At 36.1% G+C, this 27,624-nt stretch overlaps 2 protein-coding genes across 3 annotated transcripts in view; both read left to right on the plus strand.

Annotated features, from left to right (window-relative positions):
• The window catches only part of LOC146451455 (uncharacterized), a 299,471-nt gene that overhangs the window by 28,679 nt on the left and 243,168 nt on the right, over positions 1–27,624 (plus strand). The window lies entirely within an intron of this gene.
• On the plus strand, positions 8–27,158 carry LOC146451457 (histidine--tRNA ligase, cytoplasmic-like). 2 transcript variants are annotated; one of them, XM_085098847.1, is made up of 15 exons: positions 14–152; positions 1,690–1,787; positions 2,859–2,948; positions 4,064–4,183; positions 5,129–5,224; positions 6,171–6,296; positions 7,357–7,464; positions 7,628–7,726; positions 22,301–22,522; positions 22,910–23,015; positions 23,767–23,849; positions 23,943–24,008; positions 24,894–25,007; positions 25,458–25,604; positions 26,552–27,158. In XM_085098847.1, exons 2-15 carry the CDS (start codon positions 1,695–1,697, stop codon positions 26,618–26,620), a joined length of 1,539 nt encoding a protein of 512 aa, XP_084954973.1. In that variant the 5' UTR covers positions 14–152; positions 1,690–1,694; the 3' UTR covers positions 26,621–27,158. The 2 variants fall into 2 exon arrangements, with proteins under 2 accessions (XP_084954972.1, XP_084954973.1); XM_085098846.1 differs by lacking the exon at positions 1,690–1,787 and having other exon boundaries at positions 8–152.

Genomic DNA, 27,624 nt, shown 5'->3' on the forward strand with positions numbered 1-27,624 from the left:
ATGTATGGGGACACAAATCGTACCGGTAAGAATCCAACATGGCGTCCAAGGAAGGTCCAGCGAGGGCCGAGGTTCAACAAGAAATAAGAAAACAAGGAGAGATAATCAGGCAGTTAAAGCTAGAAAAACAGACAGATGAAGTTAAAAACAAGGTAAAGCTGTAGCTATTTTTCATACATTAACCTCAAGAAAGGGTTATGTTGCCGGAATCCGAGTAAAAACGTTTGAACACGTGGTAGCCTGCGGCCTGCAGTACATACATAAGCTTACATATAAGACTGACAAACAAACGTTATTTCAATTCGAATTTCAAGGTGCATACATGAACTTACATAGGACTTACATACAAACTTTATTTCAACTTTGGATTCCAGAATACGAAATGTGAAAAAAGAAAGAGAGTATAGTTTGAAATTGAATGTCATGATTGCATCATCTTTCTCTGGTACAAATGGAAAATTTCTAGTGTTAAGACAGACCTAAATCTTGAAAGAGCATAGGGAAATATATATTTTACATGTCTATAAAACTCCGTGATTATAAAGATGTCATATGTCTTTGGCATACCACTATAACTAGTTGCAAGCTTTTACTTAGTTTTGCAGTCAGTCAAGATTTTTCTGCTACTTTTTTCGTACAGTTTTGTATAAGCTTTTCATAAGCAATGGCTTACTGGTAAGAACCTTAATTAGGGACTGGCATTGGGCACAGTACTATAAGGTGAAAATGGGAGAGAAAAACTAATTAAAACTATTTCAAAATTGATAAGGGGGCTTATTTTAGTTTCTACAGAAACTGGTGCTTTGTCTTTGGGGAGTGGAAACAAAAGTTTGGTTTTATCAACGGACCTGATAACTAAGATATTATGTGGCGTACATAAAGAGATTTGAGTGCTAACATAGAGTTAGCACTTCTTCAGAGCAAATGGTGCTCTGACAAAGGGCTAATATGCTTAAAACATCAGCACTAATGAATCTCTTTATGGTGGTCAAATTACATGACTGTGCCTGATCCACTCTATTGATAAAACCAAACATGCTATTCAAAATGGTTGACCAAACTTGTTTATAAGATATTGATGAGGCTTTGGTCAATATTACAGTGTTTACAATGTAACAATAGGCCTTCCTACATTTAAAATCAATGGACACCTTTGTTAGAAGTAAAAGACCCATAAATTTTCCAGTGAGGCAGTCATGTGACATCATTCTAGTCACCATCAAAATGTTTAAGGGTGGCCCCATTTCAGTCAGCCCAACCATGAAAAAGCGGCTTCATATTTTAGCGACACTTTCCCAGTAGCCTGTTGCAAGAAAGTATCATCTGAGGAACACAGTTAGCAAGCATCCATGTGTATAATGGTTTTCCATGTGCCTTATAAAATTATGAAAAACGTTTTTGTTCCCTCATTAATAGTAATATCATTCAATTGACACTGACTAATGATATTATCATTGATGTTCTTTGGTGCCCTTGTGAACTTTTGACATATCTTATATTGTTTTTGTCAGGGACTTAAAACATGACAGGACTTAAGTACCTGTATATGCAATTTTTTAAATATCTTGGTTTTTTGGGGGGGAGGGGGTGGGGGGTATATACATGTAGTTGTTATGTGATGCCTTATGGATTTTACCATATTAGAGCACACTTGCTACAGCTGTAGTGATATTTGATTTCTGTTTCCAGACATTATGATGTCCTTTAAATCACTTAGGAATATTTTAAGTGTTCCTAAATTGCTGCGAGCTGCCTCACTTTCCTGTGCACACTGTCTGGAAAACCAGGTCAGTGGCAGCTGGATATTCTATGTACATCCAAATGAGGTGTTCCTGAACAGAGCACAGTATCACCAGTAAACCTTCCCCCCCCCCCCCCACCCCCACCAAAAAAGAAAGAAAGAAAGAAATACAAATTTCAATTACATGCATTCAGTGTACATACTAGAAGAGTAAAGTTGTTATATTTGCCAAAAACAGTATCAGAATGTTCATCAAGTTCAAGGTTCGTGTTACTGCCTTTTAATTTCTTTATGAGACAAACTTTTGCAAGTGTCAATGATTGGTAATAACTTTTGATCTTATTTACATTGTACATGTATTTGTAGTTTTCTGGTAGAAGAACTGTACAGTGCTCTTGCACCTTATAATAACACTCAACAAAAAGTGGCATTTTAGACTGCTTCTGTGTAAAATAATCATTCCGTTTATGGCAATAACCAAAGTGGTTGTCGGTGAAAGAAAAACAAAGTGGTTTAAATTAAATGTTATTGAAAGGTACACTCAAGAACACTATGACACCAGTGCATGTTAGTAAACTTGGCTGAGTTGCCCTAATTGATTCCCTAATACAGTGTACATTGGTTACAAAATCAATATAATAATATAATACTGTCTATTAATAACAGCATCTCCTGCTGTATGTACGTCATGTATCAGTATGCAATAATTTCTCTATTCCTCAGTTGTTTTTCTTGTGCAGAGGGAGAAAACTTTGTAGACGAAAAGATGAATGGGATTGTTGAATGCTCGGAATGAAACAACTGAGATAGAGAAACCACAAGATTAAGCTTTCCTGTATTGACGTCACAGCCTTACCATCCCCAGTGTCCCATTTTGCGCAGTATTGTACCCAACCAGGAGTGAAGTTTGACGCTTTTGTATGCCTCAAACATGGAGAAAAAAATTGATAAGAAATTTTCTTTTTCGATTTTCATACGAGAACAACATTAACATTAATTTTGATCAAGCAAATAACAAAAATTTGTGTCATTTACACTTAACTAATGCTAATATAGTAATAGAAAAAAGGTAATTGTAATGGTGTAGTTAATTATCATTTTCTGTATCTTTGTCCAGGTAAAGGAGGAAACAGCAAAATTAATTGAACTTAAGAAGAAGCTTGGAGATGATCAGGGAAGCCAGAAGTTTGTCCTCAAAACACCAAAGGTTATTATTGAAGATGATAATGTTGATCATGTCTCTGATCTGACCTGCATTTTATTCTAATTTTCCTGTCTTGTCCTTGCTTTTCTTCACCTCTCTGTTACAGATTGAACCTTATTGTAACTGAGGTCTTTTTTTAATTTGAACCAGATAATTGTGTTTATTAAGTAGTACAAGACAGATGCCCTGTATTGTACTCAGTGAGTAGGAACTTTGGCAGGGAGATGGTGAGAGATGGTGATTGAAGTTTACTACTGAAACAGACTACAGACCTCTCTTTTATTGTTTTGTTCACGACTTACTGTTCTGTATGTTTTAAATTAGTTGTCTCTTTTATTGCCTTGGAAAATGATACAGTGTTTGTCAAGATTCATGCTTCTGCTGGATATTTTATTTGTAAACAATGTGTGGTCTTGGTCATCACGACATGTACACATGTACATGTAAATTAATCCATTAAGTTCTGGCTCTTACTAAGACTAAAGTTAATAAAGTTTCCATCCAGGCGCCATTACTTCAGTCTTTGGGCCATTGTTTTGCCAGTGCTACTAATTATTATTGTTGTCAGTGACTTTAAATGTGACATACAGCGATAAGTCTTAAGTTAATTCACCTGAGGCTGATCATGACTATTGAAACATAAGCTACATCTGAGAAGGGGACTTCACTATAATACTGTCAGTATTTGAATACAATTAGAAATCATTTTGTAACATACAATGGAATTCTTGTACTCAATCCCAAACTTATGTGTTGTCTGACAATGGTGTCCTTGGTAATATTTAGGATTCTGTTGCTAATGATGTTTGGGAGAGTGGAAATGAAAGTTATACTGCAGAGTTATATGGCCTTAATACCTTTGATAAACTCTGTATCAGACTTTCAGACATGTGCAATTTGTAAATAATTATAATTTATTGTTACAGTATTATTTTGTTAATGTACGACCTAATTAGTCAAGTTAGCATTGTACACTGTACTCTCAGCGTCTGAAGTATTTTTCAAAACATTTTTATCAAAACTACTGTACATGTACTCCAAAGCTGCTTGTATCAATAGATGTTTTGGCATTTATTGTCTTCACATAGTAATTTTTATTCCCATTTAATTTCTTGTAGGGAACTCGGGACTATGAACCAAAGCAGATGGCTGTCAGAGAGAGAGCCTTTAAGGCCATCATTGGCTGCTTTGAAAGACATGGTGCTGAACAGATTGACACTCCAGTGTTTGAGATGAAGGTGCAGTAAATAAACCAACTTTAACACGTATTCGACTCCTACGGCCAGTTGCAGAAGACTTATTGTCAGATAAAATAATTGCTAACATCGGATGTTCAGGCCTGTCAGAATCAATATTATTGGGCCTGTTATTACATGTAGGTATTGTATAACTGGCTCCTTTCTTGTGGAAAACAAATAATTCTCCAAGAAGGAAGTACACTGTAAGTGTCTTAAATGTAGTTCTGCAGTTAGAGCATGTTATTAAGGATAATATTTTATTGTTGTTTGTTCAGTCAAGGTAGCTCAGCTTTGTTGTAAGAGTGGTCTTGTATATTTTTGCCAGATGTTTGTGGGTTGATGGTAAGAAATTGCCCACACCATTTTGTAATGTCTGGCTCACCACAGGACCAAATATTAACCCTAGTTTTCCTGGGGGACAGACTCCTTCGCCAGCCCAGATCCAGTTATCTGGCTTGGTTTCTGGTTGGTTACATGGTTAATTAATTAATCAATAATGTGATAAGCACATTTATGAGAAATACATGTACATGTACAGTATCACCCAAAAGTACGTTACCACCTCTTGCCTCGTTTCTTGCGAGACAAGTTTCTCAACTTGCAAGATACAAAAATCATAAGGGTAAGGGACGCAAATTTTGTCTTACGGGAATCACTGAAACATCAATTTTGGAATAAAATAATTACAAGCAAATTACTTGAGAGAAACTGATTAATCTCTCACAAAGGGTTTGTTTCAGGTTGGTACACAGGCATAATTGGCTTGGATTGTATTACACAAGGCATTCCAGAGGGATTTCAAACTTAAAGGGTCTTTTAAATAAGATGTTTACAAGTTTGTTTGGATGTGGTCATCTGTAATGTTTAAAGCAATCAAGTTTTCAAATACTCATTGCTCATTACACATCTGATTGATGCTGTATTTTTGTTTTGTTGTTTTGTTAGGAAACATTAACAGGGAAATATGGTGAAGATTCCAAACTAATTTATGACCTTGCTGATCAAGGAGGAGAGTTGTTATCCCTTAGATATGACTTAACAGTATCCTTTATGATCTGATTGAGAATTCTACATGTATTTGAATCCACTAGAAATTGTTTTAAAAACACAACGCGTACTTTGGGATGCAAAGGCTCTCCAACGTCAGTTCCACTAATCATTGTTGAAGAGTATAAATTTCATGCTCCCAGAAGCAAACTCAAGTTTTCTTGTGGCCTTCACTAATGGCTTTCTCGCAGCTATCCACAGACTCTAATTAGATACCTATTTTCAAGGAGGCATGGAAGTAAATTGAAGGGTTCTGAGCATAACTGTCCCATGCAGACTTCTTGTCTTTAATCATTATACATGTACATGTAAGATTTGCTTCATTTTCTGCATGTGGCATACATTATTTAAGGACGGTGCCTAGTAATACCAAAGTATTTTCGCGCGGTTTATGATTATGCGGGAAAAGCAGATCTTAGCAAGGGCTATGGAAATCCAACAAGAAAATTGGGAGTAACCACGCAGTTTTTAGAGAATTAAGCAACAGTTATTCTAAAAAGCAGTAAAATACAAAGCAATGTATAGCGTTTTTTTCCAAATTGAAGCTTTATTATCTCTGAAAAATGCACGGTTACCCCCAGTTTCCTTTTTTGATACCAAAAGTGCTTGCTAAGTTCTGCTTTCCCCAAACAGTTTTAAACCGTGAAAAAATATCCCTGTATTAGTAGCCACCACCCATAGGAACCCCAAGAATCACAAGATGCGCAGAACGTATGCGCAGTAACAATAGCAGGCACCCTCCTTAAGGTCGGGTCTGTTTAAAATAATAATAAGAAATAACCTAAAAATTCAACCAAGGATGGTTTTGCTCTCTGCTCTTCAATTTACTAGTGATACTTAAGTGGTGTACCCTGCAAATCCCTGGTGTAATCTTGAATTTGTGATTGTTTACTGTTGATCAAAAAGTTCCCATTAAATTCTTTGACAGTGTGTTCTCAAGGTACCATTTGCAAGATATGTTGCCCTGAATAAGATTGACAAAATTAAAAGGTATCATATCGCTAAGGTATATCGACGAGATAACCCAGCAATGACAAGAGGGAGGTACAGAGAATTTTACCAGTGTGTAAGTACCAGTAATGAACTTCTTCTTATAACAGTCTCTTGGGAAATACATGTAACTGGGGGAGGGGAATGAGCTATTTGAGACTTTGCCAGACAAGACAAACATTCATTTCCATGAGCCAAGACATTCTTAGCTTTGCAAAAGAAATCAAGTCTCCAAGACAGTTAAAAAAAAAAAAAAAAAAAATTCCAAGACTGAAAGGATCACATTTTTTGCAAGACCATATTGTTGACCAGTGCACCCTATAACTTCTCCAATTTTTTTTTCAGCAACAGATGTATTACTAACAGTAATTTGGGACGTGCCTTTTGAAGGCAAAGGGTAGAGTGGGTGGGATAGGAGTTCTTGAAACCCCATCTGCCATTTCTTACCCATTGTACTGCCAGTTCCCATTCTTTCCTAGAAAGCTCCTGGTGGTGCAATAATGTTTTGTGTTGTAAAATGTTGTTATATTGCAAATTTTCGGTTTCCCACCTCCCCTCCTTGCCTCTCCCACTGAATATTTGACATGTGGAGCATTAAGAATATTAATTTTTTGGGGTTTAGCTGATAACATCACAGAAAAGTCTTGGATGATGACATTGCAATATCACTATCGACATGGACATTGAAAAAATGCCAAATAATTACTTATCAGTTACTACATGTAGGTTCATACGTTGATGTAACAGACATCCTAGGTACAGTGTAGTCTGTTTACTGCTTGGTGAAGGGAAGTTGGAAGCATTCTTTGCAATGAAAGAAAGACAGTGAATGAACTACTGACAGTACTCATGCCACCTTTATAAAATTAAATTATGCAAGTGTGAGGCTTTTATTCAACATTAAATGGAATAGCTTGATCTATAATACTTAAATCTTCTGCATGAGTCTCTTTTCCCATTACACTATTGAGGGCCTTCCAAACTATCGTTTTCGTAACACTCGAATAAAATTTTGTTAGTTTTGTAAATTTCATATTAACCGCGTTCAATCCTGGACATATACCTCAGTACGTAGTTGAACAGAATTTTTTATTACTACAACGTATGTAATAACATTTTTTTTTTGTTGTCTTCAGGACATTGACATTGCTGGACAATATGATGCCATGATCCCTGATGCAGAGTGTGTAAAGATTGTGTCTGAAATACTAACAGATTTAAAACTTGGAGATTTTACAATAAAGGTAAGAACTTTCATTCTCACGCACTGAATGCCATTTGTCTGCCGCACAAGAATTCAATGGAACTTTATTGACATTGTCAACCTTACAGACCTACAGGCTGATGTACAGTTGTAAATGCATGCTTGATGTACATGTAGAAAACGTTTTTGATATTTGTTTTAAGGTTAATCACAGGCAGTTGCTGGATGGCATGTTTGCTGTGTGTGGAGTACCTGAGGATAAATTTAGATCCATTTGTTCTGCTGTGGATAAACTTGACAAGGTAGAGTCATGTAATCACCAATATTGCACATGTACATGTAGAAGAGAAGTCAAGATACCCCTAATGGCATTTTCGTAGGATGCTTAACCACAATGCTAATAACCACCAAAACTTTTTTATTTTAACCATCGGGCTAATAACCATCAAAAACTGTTTTATTTTAACCACCCCCTATTTTAACCACGGGGGTAATAACCACCGAAAACTGTTTCATTTTGACTCTGGGGGTAATAACCACCAAAATCTGTTTTATTTTAACCATGGAGGTAATAACCATCAAAAACTGTTTTATTTTAATCACAGGGTAATAACCACTAAAAACTGTTTTATTTTAACCACTGGGGTAATAACCACCAAAAATTGTTTTATGTTAAGAAAGGGGCTAAAAACCACCAAAAACTTTTTGCGTTCGCAGAACGCCATTCTAATCTTGGTTACGGCTTTGAATCGAGATTTTTTTGTCGTCGATGGATGGATCTTGGGACGCACATCTGGCATCCCCCGCAGATTTTTTTGCAGGGGCGGATGACATCACAACGTAATGTTGCCTGGCAACAGGGAAAAAATAGGCAGCGACAGGTTGGAAGACAGACGCAGTTTATCCGAGCAAATTTGCATATATCGGGAAAGTTTTACCGGATCACATTTCAACTGCAATGTTCATCAATATTCACTGGATGGAAATACAGTATCTCTGCAGAATATTTTCCCTTTCTTCCAGAAATCTTTTTTGTGAAAGATTGCATTGAAGAACTAACACGTTTTGTGGCCGCAGTAAAATAATTTTCCGTGGGAAATAAATTCATCGAACACGACAGCGCTGCACGCCCGTTGTACATTTCGTCCTGTCAGAAATAGATTTCAACCGCAAACTAGCCTGTGGAACTACGAAAAGACCATCGTCATCAAAATCGTTGCTATGTTCAGAAACCTTTTACAATACGAGTAAAGGGGGCTTTTCACCCAGCCCTAGGTTCGCGAGGTTTTGCGAGTCACGTATTACATTAGTATTAAAAATCGAAATACAAAAATATCTGAAATATACACGCATCAGAAACTGACATCAGGCCCCGGTTGTTCCAAGAGCGGATTATTTTATCCAGCGGATAAAATCTATTGATTGGAGAACATTTTATCCACTGGATAGAGTTATCCGCTCTCTGGATAACCTTGGCCCTGAGAATTTGTCTTTCAAAACTGTATGCAAATTGGCTCGCTTCAGTTCGACATTTTTACGGCTTTACAGTCGGGTAAGTTTCGCGGCATTTTTGTAAAATACCTTTTGAGTAGAAGACCAAAATAGTACGCTGGCCTGTAAGTTTCGTTTTTCTCAAAGATTGAAAGCGTTTTACCAAAAATGATGTGCATTATTTTAAAGTTCGATGGTGTCACGCAACAGGCGGACCGAAAATACTTTCTATTATTTTTAAGTTCAACAACGCAGCCGCTGAAATTTTAAACTCAGCTTCGTTTATTGCAAATATTTCACCTTGGTAGTTACACAATACGTACAGATATAAAAGAACGAAAGAGCTACCTAAAAAAAGTCACGCAGCAGGCTGTACAATCGCACAACTTAGGGCTGTCGAACGCACTCTATAATCTTTGATTACTACTAGTTTATTTTAACCACGAGATTTATATGACCACCAAAAACTTTTTTACTTTAACCACGTTTTAACTATGGGTTTAACCAAAAGCTGTTTTATTTTAACCACGGGTGTAATAACCACCAAAAACTGTTTTATTTAATTAATGGGGTAATAACCACCAAAAACTGTTTTATTTAAACCACGGGGGTAATAACCACCGAAAACTGCTTTATTTTAACCACTGGTCAATTGACCTCCAAAAACTCTTTTACTTTAACTTCGGGGGTAATTACGACCAAAAATGGTTTTATTTTAACCCCGGGGGTAATAACCACTAAATTTTTTTTTATTTTAACCACGGTTCTAATCACCACCAAAAACTGTTTTATTTTAACCACGAGATTTATAACCACCAAAAACTTTTTTAATTTAACCATGTTAGTAATAACCATTAAAAACTGTTTTATTTTAACCATGGGTTTAACCAAAAGCTGTTTTATTTCAACCACGGGTGCAATAACCACCAAAAACTGTCTTATTTTTATTACTGTGGTAATAACCACCGAAAACTGTTTTATTTTAACCACTGGGGTAATAATCACTAGAAACTGTTTTTTTTTTTTTAACCACCGGGGTAATAACCGCCAAAAAACTTTTTTATTTTAACCACGGTTCTAATAACCACTAAAAACTGTTTTATTTTAACCACAGGGGTAATAACCACCAAAAACCTTTTTATTTTTTACAATGTCGGTAATAACCACCAAAAACTTTTTTATTTTAATCACGGTTCTAATAACCACCAAAAACTGTTTTATTTTAACCACGGGGGTAATAACCACCAAAAACCTTTTTATTTTTACAATGTCGGTAATAACCACCAAAAACTTTTTTATTTTAATCACGGTTCTAATAACCACCAAAAACTGTTTTATTTTAACCACGTGGCTAATAACGACAAAAAAACTATTTTATTTTAACCACTGGGCTAATTACCACCAAAAACTGTTTTATTTTAACCACCGGGGTAATAACCACCAAAATCTGTTTTATTTTAACCACTAGGGTCATAACCACCAAAAACTGTTATATTTTAACCACCCGGGTAATAACCAGGAAAAACTGTTTTATTTTAACCACGGGGGTAATAACAACCAAAACTGTTTTATTTTAACCATGTGGGTAATAACCACCAAAACCTTTTTTTTTTTAACCACGGGGTTAATAACCACCAAAAACTGTTTTATTTTAACCACTGGGGTAATAATCACTAGAAACTGTTTTTTTTTTTTTAACCACCGGGGTAATAACCGCCAAAAAACTTTTTTATTTTAACCACGGTTCTAATAACCACCAAAAACTGTTTAATTTTAACCACGGGGGTAATAACCACCAAAAGCTCTTTTATTTTAACCACGGGGGTAATAACCACTAAAAACTGTTTTATTTTAACCACAGGGGTAATAACCACCAAAAACCTTTTTATTTTTTACAATGTCGGTAATAACCACCAAAAACTTTTTTATTTTAATCATGGTTCTAATAACCACCAAAAACTGTTTTATTTTAACCACGGGGGTAATAACCACCAAAAACCTTTTTATTTTTACAATGTCGGTAATAACCACCAAAAACTTTTTTATTTTAATCACGGTTCTAATAACCACCAAAAACTGTTTTATTTTAACCACGTGGCTAATAACGACAAAAAAACTATTTTATTTTAACCACTGGGCTAATTACCACCAAAAACTGTTTTATTTTAACCACCGGGGTAATAACCACCAAAATCTGTTTTATTTTAACCACTAGGGTCATAACCACCAAAAACTGTTATATTTTAACCACCCGGGTAATAACCAGGAAAAACTGTTTTATTTTAACCACGGGGGTAATAACAACCAAAACTGTTTTATTTTAACCATGTGGGTAATAACCACCAAAACCTTTTTTTTTTTAACCACGGGGTTAATAACCACCAAAAACTGTTTTATTTCAACCACGCGGGTAATAACCACCAAAAACTGTTTTATTTTAACCATGGGGGTAATAACCACCTAAAACTCTTTTATTTTAACCACGGGGGTAATAACCACCTAAAATTCTTTGATTTTAACAACGGGGGTAATAACGACCAAAAACTGTTTTGTGTTAGCCACGGGGGTAATAACCACCAAAAAGTGTTTTATTTTAACCACAGGGGTAATAACCACCTAAAACTGTTTTATTTTAACCACGGGGGTTAATAACCACCAAAAACTGTTATATTTTAACCACTGGGGTAATAACCACCTAAAACTGTTTTATTTTAACCACTAGGGTCATAACCACCACAAACTGTTATATTTTAACCACCCGGGTAATAACCACGAAAAACTGTTTTATTTTGACCACGGGGGTAATAACCACCAAAAACTGTTTTATGTTAACCACAGGGGTGATAACCACCAAAAACTGTTTTTATTTTAACCATGGGGGTAATAACCACCTAAAAGTCTTTTATTTTAACCACGGGGGTAATAACCACCTAAAATTCTTTGATTTTAACAACGGGGGTAATAACGACCAAAAACTGTTTTGTGTTAGCCACGGGGGTAATAACCACCAAAAAGTGTTTTATTTTAACCACAGGGGTAATAACCACCTAAAACTGTTTTATTTTAACCACGGGGGTTAATAACCACCAAAAACTGTTATATTTTAACCACTAGGGTAATAACCACCTAAAACTGTTTTATTTTAACCACAGGGGTTATAACCACCTAAAACTGTTTTATTTTAACCACTAGGGTCATAACCACCACAAACTGTTATATTTTAACCACCCGGGTAATAACCACGAAAAACTGTTTTATTTTGACCACGGGGGTAATAACCACCAAAAACTGTTTTATGTTAACCACAGGGGTGATAACCACCAAAAACTGTTTTTATTTTAACCATGGGGGTAATAACCACCTAAAAGTCTTTTATTTTAACCACGGGGTTAATAACCACCTAAAATTCTTTGATTTTAACAACGGGGGTAATAACGACCAAAAACTGTTTTGTGTTAGCCACGGGGGTAATAACCACCAAAAAGTGTTTTATTTTAACCACAGGGGTAATAACCACCTAAAACTGTTTTATTTTAACCACGGGGGTTAATAACCACCAAAAACTGTTATATTTTAACCACTGGGGTAATAACCACCTAAAACTGTTTTATTTTAACCACAGGGGTTATAACCACCTAAAACTGTTTTATTTTAACCACTAGGGTCATAACCACCACAAACTGTTATATTTTAACCACCCGGGTAATAACCACGAAAAACTGTTTTATTTTGACCACGGGGGTAATAACCACCAAAAACTGTTTTATGTTAACCACAGGGGTGATAACCACCAAAAACTGTTTTTATTTTAACCATGGGGGTAATAACCACCTAAAAGTCTTTTATTTTAACCACGGGGGTAATAACCACCTAAAATTCTTTGATTTTAACAACGGGGGTAATAACGACCAAAAACTGTTTTGTGTTAGCCACGGGGGTAATAACCACCAAAAAGTGTTTTATTTTAACCACAGGGGTAATAACCACCTAAAACTGTTTTATTTTAACCACGGGGGTTAATAACCACCAAAAACTGTTTTATTTTAACCACTAGGGTCATAACCACCACAAACTGTTATATTTTAACCACCCGGGTAATAACCATGAAAAACTGTTTTATTTTGACCACGGGGGTAATAACCACCAAAAACTGTTTTATGTTAACCACAGGGGTGATAACCACCAAAAACTGTTTTTATTTTAACCATGGGGGTAATAACCACCTAAAAGTCTTTTATTTTAACCACGGGGGTAATAACCACCTAAAATTCTTTGATTTTAACAACGGGGGTAATAACGACCAAAAACTGTTTTGTGTTAGCCACGGGGGTAATAACCACCAAAAAGTGTTTTATTTTAACCACAGGGGTAATAACCACCTAAAACTGTTTTATTTTAACCACGGGGGTTAATAACCACCAAAAACTGTTATATTTTAACCACTGGGGTAATAACCACCTAAAACTGTTTTATTTTAACCACAGGGGTTATAACCACCTAAAACTGTTTTATTTTAACCACTAGGGTCATAACCACCACAAACTGTTATATTTTAACCACCCGGGTAATAACCACGAAAAACTGTTTTATTTTGACCACGGGGGTAATAACCACCAAAAACTGTTTTATGTTAACCACAGGGATGATAACCACCAAAAACTGTTTTTATTTTAACCATGGGGGTAATAACCACCTAAAAGTCTTTTATTTTAACCACGGGGGTAATAACCACCTAAAATTCTTTGATTTTAACAACGGGGGTAATAACGACCAAAAACTGTTTTGTGTTAGCCACGGGGGTAATAACCACCAAAAAGTGTTTTATTTTAACCACAGGGGTAATAACCACCTAAAACTGTTTTATTTTAACCACGGGGGTTAATAACCACCAAAAACTGTTATATTTTAACCACTAGGGTAATAACCACCTAAAACTGTTTTATTTTAACCACAGGGGTTATAACCACCTAAAACTGTTTTATTTTAACCACTAGGGTCATAACCACCACAAACTGTTATATTTTAACCACCCGGGTAATAACCACGAAAAACTGTTTTATTTTGACCACGGGGGTAATAACAACCAAAAACTGTTTTATGTTAACCACAGGGGTGATAACCACCAAAAACTGTTTTTATTTTAACCATGGGGGTAATAACCACCTAAAAGTCTTTTATTTTAACCACGGGGGTAATAACCACCTAAAATTCTTTGATTTTAACAACGGGGGTAATAACGACCAAAAACTGTTTTGTGTTAGCCACGGGGGTAATAACCACCAAAAAGTGTTTTATTTTAACCACAGGGGTAATAACCACCTAAAACTGTTTTATTTTAACCACGGGGGTTAATAACCACCAAAAACTGTTATATTTTAACCACTGGGGTAATAACCACCTAAAACTGTTTTATTTTAACCACAGGGGTTATAACCACCTAAAACTGTTTTATTTTAACCACTAGGGTCATAACCACCACAAACTGTTATATTTTAACCACCCGGGTAATAACCACGAAAAACTGTTTTATTTTGACCACGGGGGTAATAACCACCAAAAACTGTTTTATGTTAACCACAGGGGTGATAACCACCAAAAACTGTTTTTATTTTAACCATGGGGGTAATAACCACCTAAAAGTCTTTTATTTTAACCACGGGGGTAATAACCACCTAAAATTCTTTGATTTTAACAACGGGGGTAATAACGACCAAAAACTGTTTTGTGTTAGCCACGGGGGTAATAACCACCAAAAAGTGTTTTATTTTAACCACAGGGGTAATAACCACCTAAAACTGTTTTATTTTAACCACGGGGGTTAATAACCACCAAAAACTGTTTTATTTTAACCACTAGGGTCATAACCACCACAAACTGTTATATTTTAACCACCCGGGTAATAACCATGAAAAACTGTTTTATTTTGACCACGGGGGTAATAACCACCAAAAACTGTTTTATGTTAACCACAGGGGTGATAACCACCAAAAACTGTTTTTATTTTAACCATGGGGGTAATAACCACCTAAAAGTCTTTTATTTTAACCACGGGGGTAATAACCACCTAAAATTCTTTGATTTTAACAACGGGGGTAATAACGACCAAAAACTGTTTTGTGTTAGCCACGGGGGTAATAACCACCAAAAAGTGTTTTATTTTAACCACAGGGGTAATAACCACCTAAAACTGTTTTATTTTAACCACGGGGGTTAATAACCACCAAAAACTGTTATATTTTAACCACTGGGGTAATAACCACCTAAAACTGTTTTATTTTAACCACAGGGGTTATAACCACCTAAAACTGTTTTATTTTAACCACTAGGGTCATAACCACCACAAACTGTTATATTTTAACCACCCGGGTAATAACCACGAAAAACTGTTTTATTTTGACCACGGGGGTAATAACCACCAAAAACTGTTTTATGTTAACCACAGGGGTGATAACCACCAAAAACTGTTTTTATTTTAACCATGGGGGTAATAACCACCTAAAAGTCTTTTATTTTAACCACGGGGGTAATAACCACCTAAAATTCTTTGATTTTAACAACGGGGGTAATAACGACCAAAAACTGTTTTGTGTTAGCCACGGGGGTAATAACCACCAAAAAGTGTTTTATTTTAACCACAGGGGTAATAACCACCTAAAACTGTTTTATTTTAACCACGGGGGTTAATAACCACCAAAAACTGTTTTATTTTAACCACTAGGGTCATAACCACCACAAACTGTTATATTTTAACCACCCGGGTAATAACCATGAAAAACTGTTTTATTTTGACCACGGGGGTAATAACCACCAAAAACTGTTTTATGTTAACCACAGGGGTGATAACCACCAAAAACTGTTTTTATTTTAACCATGGGGGTAATAACCACCTAAAAGTCTTTTATTTTAACCACGGGGGTAATAACCACCTAAAATTCTTTGATTTTAACAACGGGGGTAATAACGACCAAAAACTGTTTTGTGTTAGCCACGGGGGTAATAACCACCAAAAAGTGTTTTATTTTAACCACAGGGGTAATAACCACCTAAAACTGTTTTATTTTAACCACGGGGGTTAATAACCACCAAAAACTGTTTTATTTTAACCACTGGGGTAATAACCACCTAAAACTGTTTTATTTTAACCACAGGGGTTATAACCACCTAAAACTGTTTTATTTTAACCACTAGGGTCATAACCACCACAAACTGTTATATTTTAACCACCCGGGTAATAACCACGAAAAACTGTTTTATTTTGACCACGGGGGTAATAACCACCAAAAACTGTTTTATGTTAACCACAGGGGTGATAACCACCAAAAACTGTTTTTATTTTAACCATGGGGGTAATAACCACCTAAAACTCTTTTATTTTAACCACGGGGGTAATAACCACCTAAAATTCTTTGATTTTAACAACGGGGGTAATAACGACCAAAAACTGTTTTGTGTTAGCCACGGGGGTAATAACCACCAAAAAGTGTTTTATTTTAACCACAGGGGTAATAACCACCTAAAACTGTTTTATTTTAACCACGGGGGTTAATAACCACCAAAAACTGTTTTATTTTAACCACTAGGGTCATAACCACCACAAACTGTTATATTTTAACCACCCGGGTAATAACCACGAAAAACTGTTTTATTTTGACCACGGGGGTAATAACCACCAAAAACTGTTTTATGTTAACCACAGGGATGATAACCACCAAAAACTGTTTTTATTTTAACCATGGGGGTAATAACCACCTAAAAGTCTTTTATTTTAACCACGGGGGTAATAACCACCTAAAATTCTTTGATTTTAACAACGGGGGTAATAACGACCAAAAACTGTTTTGTGTTAGCCACGGGGGTAATAACCACCAAAAAGTGTTTTATTTTAACCACAGGGGTAATAACCACCTAAAACTGTTTCATTTTAACCACGGGGGTTAATAACCACCAAAAACTGTTATATTTTAACCACTGGGGTAATAACCACCTAAAACTGTTTTATTTTAACCACAGGGGTTATAACCACCTAAAACTGTTTTATTTTAACCACTAGGGTCATAACCACCACAAACTGTTATATTTTAACCACCCGGGTAATAACCACGAAAAACTGTTTTATTTTGACCACGGGGGTAATAACCACCAAAAACTGTTTTATGTTAACCACAGGGGTGATAACCACCAAAAACTGTTTTTATTTTAACCATGGGGGTAATAACCACCTAAAAGTCTTTTATTTTAACCACGGGGGTAATAACCACCTAAAATTCTTTGATTTTAACAACGGGGGTAATAACGACCAAAAACTGTTTTGTGTTAGCCACGGGGGTAATAACCACCAAAAAGTGTTTTATTTTAACCACAGGGGTAATAACCACCTAAAACTGTTTCATTTTAACCACGGGGGTTAATAACCACCAAAAACTGTTATATTTTAACCACTGGGGTAATAACCACCTAAAACTGTTTTATTTTAACCACAGGGGTTATAACCACCTAAAACTGTTTTATTTTAACCACTAGGGTCATAACCACCACAAACTGTTATATTTTAACCACCCGGGTAATAACCACGAAAAACTGTTTTATTTTGACCACGGGGGTAATAACCACCAAAAACTGTTTTATGTTAACCACAGGGGTGATAACCACCAAAAACTGTTTTTATTTTAACCATGGGGGTAATAACCACCTAAAAGTCTTTTATTTTAACCACGGGGGTAATAACCACCTAAAATTCTTTGATTTTAACAACGGGGGTAATAACGACCAAAAACTGTTTTGTGTTAGCCACGGGGGTAATAACCACCAAAAAGTGTTTTATTTTAACCACAGGGGTAATAACCACCTAAAACTGTTTTATTTTAACCACGGGGGTTAATAACCACCAAAAACTGTTTTATTTTAACCACTAGGGTCATAACCACCACAAACTGTTATATTTTAACCACCCGGGTAATAACCACGAAAAACTGTTTTATTTTGACCACGGGGGTAATAACCACCAAAAACTGTTTTATGTTAACCACAGGGATGATAACCACCAAAAACTGTTTTTATTTTAACCATGGGGGTAATAACCACCTAAAAGTCTTTTATTTTAACCACGGGGGTAATAACCACCTAAAATTCTTTGATTTTAACAACGGGGGTAATAACGACCAAAAACTGTTTTGTGTTAGCCACGGGGGTAATAACCACCAAAAAGTGTTTTATTTTAACCACAGGGGTAATAACCACCTAAAACTGTTTCATTTTAACCACGGGGGTTAATAACCACCAAAAACTGTTATATTTTAACCACTGGGGTAATAACCACCTAAAACTGTTTTATTTTAACCACAGGGGTTATAACCACCTAAAACTGTTTTATTTTAACCACTAGGGTCATAACCACCACAAACTGTTATATTTTAACCACCCGGGTAATAACCACGAAAAACTGTTTTATTTTGACCACGGGGGTAATAACCACCAAAAACTGTTTTATGTTAACCACAGGGGTGATAACCACCAAAAACTGTTTTTATTTTAACCATGGGGGTAATAACCACCTAAAAGTCTTTTATTTTAACCACGGGGGTAATAACCACCTAAAATTCTTTGATTTTAACAACGGGGGTAATAACGACCAAAAACTGTTTTGTGTTAGCCACGGGGGTAATAACCACCAAAAAGTGTTTTATTTTAACCACAGGGGTAATAACCACCTAAAACTGTTTTATTTTAACCACGGGGGTTAATAACCACCAAAAACTGTTTTATTTTAACCACTAGGGTCATAACCACCACAAACTGTTATATTTTAACCACCCGGGTAATAACCATGAAAAACTGTTTTATTTTGACCACGGGGGTAATAACCACCAAAAACTGTTTTATGTTAACCACAGGGATGATAACCACCAAAAACTGTTTTTATTTTAACCATGGGGGTAATAACCACCTAAAAGTCTTTTATTTTAACCACGGGGGTAATAACCACCTAAAATTCTTTGATTTTAACAACGGGGGTAATAACGACCAAAAACTGTTTTATTTTAACCATGGGGGTTAATAACCACCAAAAACTGTTTTATTTTAACCACTGGGGTAATAACCACCTAAAACTGTTTTATTTTAACCACAGGGGTTATAACCACCTAAAACTGTTTTATTTTAACCACTAGGGTCATAACCACCACAAACTGTTATATTTTAACCACCCGGGTAATAACCACGAAAAACTGTTTTATTTTGACCACGGGGGTAATAACCACCAAAAACTGTTTTATGTTAACCACAGGGGTGATAACCACCAAAAACTGTTTTTATTTTAACCATGGGGGTAATAACCACCTAAAACTCTTTTATTTTAACCACGGGGGTAATAACCACCTAAAATTCTTTGATTTTAACAACGGGGGTAATAACGACCAAAAACTGTTTTGTGTTAGCCACGGGGGTAATAACCACCAAAAAGTGTTTTATTTTAACCACAGGGATAATAACCACCTAAAACTGTTTTATTTTAACCACGGGGGTTAATAACCACCAAAAACTGTTTTATTTTAACCACTAGGGTCATAACCACCACAAACTGTTATATTTTAACCACCCGGGTAATAACCACGAAAAACTGTTTTATTTTGACCACGGGGGTAATAACCACCAAAAACTGTTTTATGTTAACCACAGGGGTGATAACCACCAAAAACTGTTTTTATTTTAACCATGGGGGTAATAACCACCTAAAAGTCTTTTATTTTAACCACGGGGGTAATAACCACCTAAAATTCTTTGATTTTAACAACGGGGGTAATAACGACCAAAAACTGTTTTGTGTTAGCCACGGGGGTAATAACCACCAAAAAGTGTTTTATTTTAACCACAGGGGTAATAACCACCTAAAACTGTTTTATTTTAACCACGGGGGTTAATAACCACCAAAAACTGTTTTATTTTAACCACTGGGGTAATAACCACCTAAAACTGTTTTATTTTAACCACAGGGGTTATAACCACCTAAAACTGTTTTATTTTAACCACTAGGGTCATAACCACCACAAACTGTTATATTTTAACCACCCGGGTAATAACCACGAAAAACTGTTTTATTTTGACCACGGGGGTAATAACCACCAAAAACTGTTTTATGTTAACCACAGGGGTGATAACCACCAAAAACTGTTTTTATTTTAACCATGGGGGTAATAACCACCTAAAAGTCTTTTATTTTAACCACGGGGGTAATAACCACCTAAAATTCTTTGATTTTAACAACGGGGGTAATAACGACCAAAAACTGTTTTGTGTTAGCCACGGGGGTAATAACCACCAAAAAGTGTTTTATTTTAACCACAGGGGTAATAACCACCTAAAACTGTTTTATTTTAACCACAGGGGTTATAACCACCTAAAACTGTTTTATTTTAACCACTAGGGTCATAACCACCACAAACTGTTATATTTTAACCACCCGGGTAATAACCACGAAAAACTGTTTTATTTTAACCACCGGGGTAATAACTACCAAAAACTGTTTTATTTTAACCACGTGGGTAATAACCACCAAAAACTTTTTTTTTTAACCACGAGGTTAATAACCACCAAAAACTGTTTTATTTCAACCACGCGGGTAATAACCACCAAAAACTGTTTTATTTTAACTATGGGGGTAATAACCACCTAAAACTCTTTTATTTTAACCACTGGGGTAATAACCACCTAAAACTGTCTTATTTTAACCACAGGGGTAATAACAACCAAAAACTGTTTTGTGTTAGCGACGAGGGTAATAACCACCAAAAAGTGTTTTATTTTAACCACAGGGGTAATAATCACCTACAACTGTTTTATTTTAACCACGGGGGTTAATAACCACCAAAAGCTTTTATATTTTAACCACTGGGGTAATAACCACCTAAAACTGTTTTATTTTAACCACAGGGATAATAACCACCTAAAACTGTTTTATTTTAACCACAGGGGTTAATAACCACCAAAAACTGTTATATTTTAACCACGCGGATAATAACCACCAAAAATTGTTTTTTATTTAACCACGGGGGTAATAACAACCAAAAACTGTTTTATTTTAACCATAGGGGTAATAATCGCTAAAAATGTTTTTATTGTAACAACGGGACTAATAACCACCAAAAGTCTGTTTTATTTTAACCACGGGGCTAATAACCATCAAAAACTGTTGTATTTTAACCATGGGGGTAATAACCACCAAAAACTGTTTTATTTTAACCACGGGGGTAATAACCATCAAAAACTGTTTTATTTTAACCTTGTGGCTAATAACCACCAAAAACTGGTGTTTTTTTTTTAGAAACTACGGATGTAATAACCACCAAAAACTGTTTTATTTTAACCACGGTTCTAATAACCACCAAAAACTGTTTTATTTTGACCACGGGGGGTAATAACCACCAAAAACTGTTTTATGTTAACCACAGGGGTGATAACCACCAAAAACTGTTTTATGTTAACCACAGGGGTAATAACCACCAAAAACTGTTTTATTTTAACCACAGGGCTAATAACCACCAAAAACTGTTTTTTTTTAACCACGGGTCTTATAACCACCAAAAACTGTTTTTTTGTTAACCACAGGGCTTATAACAACCAAACACTGTTTTATTTTAACCACGACGCTAATAACCATCAAAAACTGTTTTAATTTAACCACCGTGCTAATAACCATTAAAAACTGGTTTATGTTAACCACAAGGGTAATAACCACCGAAAACTGTTTTATTGTAACCACGGAGGTAATATCCACCCAAAACTTTTTTATTTGAACCAATGGTCTTAAAACCACTGAAAACTGTTTTATTTTTACCATGGGGCTAATAACCAAATAACCATCAAAACTGTTTTATTTTAATTTGGCCTCATTTATTTCATATTGTATGCTTCACAAATTTTTAAAACTATCCTAGCTAATGGAATAGTTTGAGTCACAAAGATAGCGTGATGTTGTTTCCGTATTCCCTTGTGTTACGCTAGTTATCGTTATACCGGAAATTTCATTACGATAAGGTATTGACCACAGACATGGTGCGACTCACGTTTACTATTCTGGTTATGTAATTTCAATAAAAGTGTAAGATTACAAATGGTGATTTGACGTAACACAGGTAGGGATGAGAGGCCCCCTCCCTCGTGATATGCGTGCCGATAATAGATTTTGATTGGGCCATTTTTGTTGAAGACAATCAGAACAATAGATCCCTTCTAGGAGAGAGCAGAGTTTAATGAATAAATTAATGTGTCGATTTGTAGCTACCACAAAGAAAAAAAGATACCAAGCCGAATTGTAGACAGGGTCTGCACTCAGGCTCTCCTGCGTAATAAGCAATTAATGTACATTGTACTTGTTATTACCTTGTACACAGCTTCCTTGGGAAGATGTCAAATCAGAAATGGTGGGAGAGAAGGGGCTGGAACCAAGTGTGGCAGACAAGATAGGAGAATATGTGAAGCTTAGAGGAGGAATGGATCTAGTGGAAAGTCTCACAGCAGATGAGGCACTAAGCAAAAACAAAAGTGCAAAGGCTGCATTAGATGACATGAAACTGCTGCTTCGATATGTTGAATTGTTTGATATCAAGGATAAGGTTAGTCCATAAGGGCATTCAATTTAATTTGCAGTTTACGTTGCTGTTTTCTCTTGTAGAACATTAGGGCCCTTGGCTGGTTGATTATACCGTTAAGTCATAAATAGCAAGCCAGCGTTCAAATATGTTTACTGCATGGTAGTTTTAACCAGCTGTCAGTGATACTTTAGATAGCCATGGCTAATGAAGCGGCTGTTCAAATCAAGAGGCCGAGAAAGACGATTTCCAGCATTCTGGTTATAGAATTGAGTTGCCGGTATATTATACACATGTCTGCTCATTTACACGAGAATGGGTCACAGTCTTTGTTGTTTAATGTTGCCATTTTTATGCCATATACTTATTAAGCAGCGGTGAGAGAATGAATAGTATACATTTTTGTTTTAGGTATCATTTGACCTTAGTCTGGCCAGAGGGCTGGATTATTACACTGGAGTAATATATGAAGCAATATTAACAGGAGAACAGCCTGATCTAGGAAAAACAGAGAAAGGTAGAATGTTGTGCTTATACATTGTGTAACATACATGTAATTAAGGTTCAAATGTCCTTTGCAATTCACCTGAAAGGAGATTGGACATCAAAATGCAGAAGCACAAATGAAACCACTGTCAGTCTTTTTAATGCGCAACAGACTAAAGCACTTTTGAAGATTGTTGCATGTAATTCAGAATGCGACCCCCCAAATCTCAGGCACTAAAATCTTATATATCAAGGTAAACTGTAGCCTAGTGTTTCAAGCTGTTTTATGTTCAAACCCCTCAAATTTTGAAATGTCAACTCCAAGGGATTTTCCTTCCTGTTCTCCTGGGCCCCGTTGTTCGAAAGCAAATTAACGCTAATACCCGATTGAAAGTTAACCCAGGTTTTCATTTCGCTCATAAAAGCTGTTTATTGGATAAAGGTAAAGAAAAGTTTAACTCAAAACTGACGAAAATGCTTATCGATAAGTAATTAAACTCGAATCAAACTTCATGTTAACCCAGGATTAACATAATCGGGCTTTGAACAACTGGGCCCTGTTTTCCTTCCTTCACAATAACACTTTTAGAGCCATTCTGCAGATCTCCACTGCAATTCCTATTTATTATTATTATTATTATTATTATTATTATTATTATTATTATTATTTTTGTTTCGTGGCATCGTTTCAATTATTTCTTTGTGAAGTTTAGCACTTATGCTATAAACACTGCCGAGGGTAAATAAAGTTTATTTATTTTTTATTTATTTTGTCTTCTCAGGTGAGCCTGTGGGAGTTGGGTCCGTGGCAGGTGGTGGTCGCTATGACAACCTTGTTGGAATGTTCGACCCCAGAGGAAGAAAGGCAAGAAAAACGTCAATCATTTGTTGCACAGTTCTTCTTTGGACACTGCATCAAGTAACCACAGTCACTAAATCATATATTTTCTTGTTTTAGGTTCCTTGTGTAGGAGTAAGCATTGGAATTGAAAGAATATTCTCCATTCTTGAGGCTAAGGCTCAGGTACATTGAACCAGTCCTAAAATCTCTACTTACTAAAACCCAGGGCCCGGTCGTTCGAAAGCCGATTAATGCTAATCCCCGATTAACAATTAAGCAACGCTGTCATCTCGCTCATTTAAAATGCTTTTAAAAGTTAATTGTCATTATTAACTAATGGTAAAGAAAAGCCTTAGTCAAGGCCGAGGAACAAAAATCTTTTGGAAGAATCTTTATTTATTAGTTATTAAACTCGAATCAATTAGCTTAATCGTGCTTTGAACGACTCATCTCTGTCCTTTCCTTTGGATGTCCAGTGTTGTAACAAGACTCTCACTGCACCCTCATCAAGCCCCATTCCTTGTTTTTTGTTGTTGTTGTTGTTGTGGTTATTTTTTTTTCATGTCCTTAGGAAAACGCAACACCCCACCCTCCCATACCCCAAAAATTAACTAAATAGAAATTTAACAGGTAGATAGTTGTCAAAAAATCCGGAGTTAATTTTAGAATTCCATTTGCGCTACACGAATCTAAATCAAGGCTGAAGACATCCCACTTTTGTATAATTGCGTTCGAGGTGGAACGAACGTACGCCTAATACAGATAAGAGTCGAGATTGGATGGGACAATCAAAGAATCAATCCATGGATTTTGGGACTTGTATCTGGCATCCCCCGCATATTTTGCAGGAGCGGATGACATGATCACCAACTTGGCAAAGGAGAGAGAGCCTAGGATCGAGATTATCAAACGCACTCCCTAATATTTGGTTATTACTAGTTTATAGTTTTGTAAAGTTCGTATAACAGCGATGATATATGAAATTTTTTAAGCGACATTCACAAAGAAACAAATGACGTGTGTAGTAATATTTGTTAATTCTTGAGCTTGGTTGTGTGTGTGTTGCAGGCAAATGGTAAAGTACGAACTACAAAGACACAAGTGTTAGTGGCCTCTGGCCAGAAAAATCTCTTAGAAGAGCGAATGAAACTCGCCTCCGAGCTTTGGCAAGCAGGCATCAAGGTGAGTAATGCTTGAAATATAAAGACGTGGTTCCTTAAGCAGTCGACAAGTTGGCGGTCTCCATCCCCAGACAAGAATGGTTCTGCTTTCTTTCAGTCCGTGCAGTGTTGTAAGGAGAATAAACCCTTTCATCCCCTTATTCACAGAAGAAATTCTCCTATCTTGTCCCCATAATTTTCTTATAAAAGTGCTAGGGAGAAGTTAGTAAAATATCGAGAAAATTCATCTTGGGTGATCATATCCTTAATTCTCATGACCTCAGGAGTTGACAAAGGATTGATATTACAAGGAGAAATCTGATGCTGATCACTGTTAGGGCTAAAAGGTGCAAAAAGACTCGGCCCCTAACTTATTAGTGATAAGTTTAGAAAGCGCGATTTTCAGAGAAAGTAATATTACGGTTGTAAATTCAGTTCCCCGTTTTTTTTCCTGATTTCCTTTTCACGCCAGACTGAATTACTCTACAAAAAGAATCCAAAGATGCTTAATCAGTTTCAGTTTTGTGAAGAGAATGGAGTACCGTTCTGCGCGGTGATCGGAGAGAGTGAACTTCAACAAGGAGTTGTAACACTCAGAGACATGACCACGAGGAAAGAGGTACGTGTGTTTAGTGGAGTGTATATGACAGATTTGTTTTATTTGCTTGATCAAATCTTCGTGTTGTATGAAAATCGAAAAAAAGAAAAAAAAATTCCTCACCAATTTTTCTTCCCCGCGTTTGAGGCTGTCATTATCATCTAAATTACCCATGATCTCCTCTCGTCTGGCCCTGTAGCTCAACCAGTAGGGTATCGGTGATCAAAATCCCGAGATCGAGGGTTCAAATCCCACCGAGGGAAAACGTTCCTTCTTCACCTCATGTGGACCACATTTCCACACTAGGGTAATGCTTAGTAGGAAATTACGTGGTTTTTCCTTCCAGGGCCGAGTTGTTCAAAGCTTGATTAAGCTAATCTTGGATTACGTGAACTTTGATTCGAGTTTAATCACTGACCAACAAAGATTCTTCAAAAAGATTTTTGTCCCTCAGTTTTGACTTAGTGTTTTCTTTGTCATAAGCTTAAAATTAGCTTTTAAAAACATTTTTTAACGAGTGAGATGAAAACCTCGGTTAACGTTTAATCGTGGATTAGTGTTAATCGGCTTTCGAACAACGGGGCCCAGCACTTTAAATCTACACTTCAGAGTTAATTCTCTGAGTCCGGTTGTTCGAAAGCCGATTAACGCCAGTCCCCGATTAAAAAAATGACCGAGGCTTTTATCGCGTTCATTATAATTTTTAAAAAAAATGTTTTTAAAGCTAATTTTAAGTTAATGGTAAAGTAAAGTCTAAGTCAATATTGAGGAACAAAAATCTTTTGGAAGGATCTTTATTACTTAGTAACTAAACTCGACATCGAAGTTCACGTTAACCCAGGATTGACTTAATCGGGCTTTGAACAACTAGGCCCAGATTTCTCAGTTGTATAACCTGTGCTCCGCGGCACGACATTTCATAGTTTGATTTTGTTCATTTTTTTTTTTTTTTTTTTGCAAATTTTCAGGAACACGTAAAGCGGGGAGAGCTCTGTGCTGAAATAAAGAGACGGTGCGCGCAACTTGAATCCGAATAAGAATCAAATTCAAAAAAATGTAGATAAATATAATGTTAGTACGAACAGAAACCCACAAAAACGTCTGCGTTGGTTTATCTGACGCTAGAAAAACTGTGGCTGTAAGATTTATGAGATTTAGAATTTCAAATAAAATTACAGTCAATCTACCTCACGCGTGCCAGTATTTTTGGAAATTTGGAGGAATTTTAAAAACATCGCAGCGAGATTTCAGAGTTCTCGTAGAAATTTCCCTAGTTTATTGACGATTTATAGAGCTATGAATTTTTCCTTAATACATTACAGAATTAAGTATTTCAAAAATAACAATTGTTTCTCAAGCAGTTTGAATTTTTTTTCCGGTAATGCGTCTTTTCTGGAAAGATTTCCAGAGAAATCTTCAAGATTCCATTCAAATGCCGATATTACAAAGAGGAATTCGAATGTTCATTTCAATCCCGGAAATACTGGTCATGCGCCACTTAGACTGGCTGTAACTGCGTCGTTCATTTTGTTGTAACTTTATTCCAAGCACATTAATAATAAATGTGGGAATTTGTCTGTCTTTTGTTTAAATAACAAACCAAAAAGACCCCGTCCACACCGGTGCCATTTCGAAAACCTTCGTTTTTAGTGTCTCGTAAACGGAATACAAGACCTTCATCCACGCTAGCGTTCTCACACCGTTTCCACTGTCCACACTAGAAATATCGAAAGACGGGTTTGGGTTCCCAGGTCTTTTTCGGACGGTATTGCTATATTGTGTGCATGCTTCAATGGAAGCCGCGATAGTACCGGCCGTTGCCGCCATTTTGCAAAACAAGCCTGTTCACACTAATACGTTTTCGTTTAAAACCGCGTATTTCTTGATACGTTTTCGCCAATCGTCCACACTGAACCGTTAAAAAACGTTGATTAAAACGGAGGCTGTCGAAGTGGTTTCAAAAGTGGAGACTTGTCTAAACGCATCGTTTTAGAAACGCTTCGTTTTTAGTGTGAATAGCCCAGGTGAAAACGGTGACGTA

The sequence above is a fragment of the Pavona decussata genome, unplaced genomic scaffold, assembly GCF_977016875.1.
Source record: "Pavona decussata unplaced genomic scaffold, jaPavDecu1.1 SCAFFOLD_386, whole genome shotgun sequence".
NCBI classification, from domain to species: domain Eukaryota; kingdom Metazoa; phylum Cnidaria; class Anthozoa; order Scleractinia; family Agariciidae; genus Pavona; species Pavona decussata.

What these genes read in the sequence shown, in the direction of transcription:
- LOC146451457 (XM_085098846.1), top strand. Translation starts at nt 39, where the DNA reads ATGGCGTCCAAGGAAGGTCCAGCGAGGGCCGAGGTTCAACAAGAAATA. An exon ending in CTCCAGTGTTTGAGATGAAG is followed by an intron (nt 4,184 to 5,128) that starts GTGCAGTAAATA and finishes TTGTTTTGTTAG; the next exon opens with GAAACATTAACAGGGAAATA. An exon ending in CTGTGGATAAACTTGACAAG is followed by an intron (nt 7,727 to 22,300) that starts GTAGAGTCATGT and finishes CCTTGTACACAG; the next exon opens with CTTCCTTGGGAAGATGTCAA.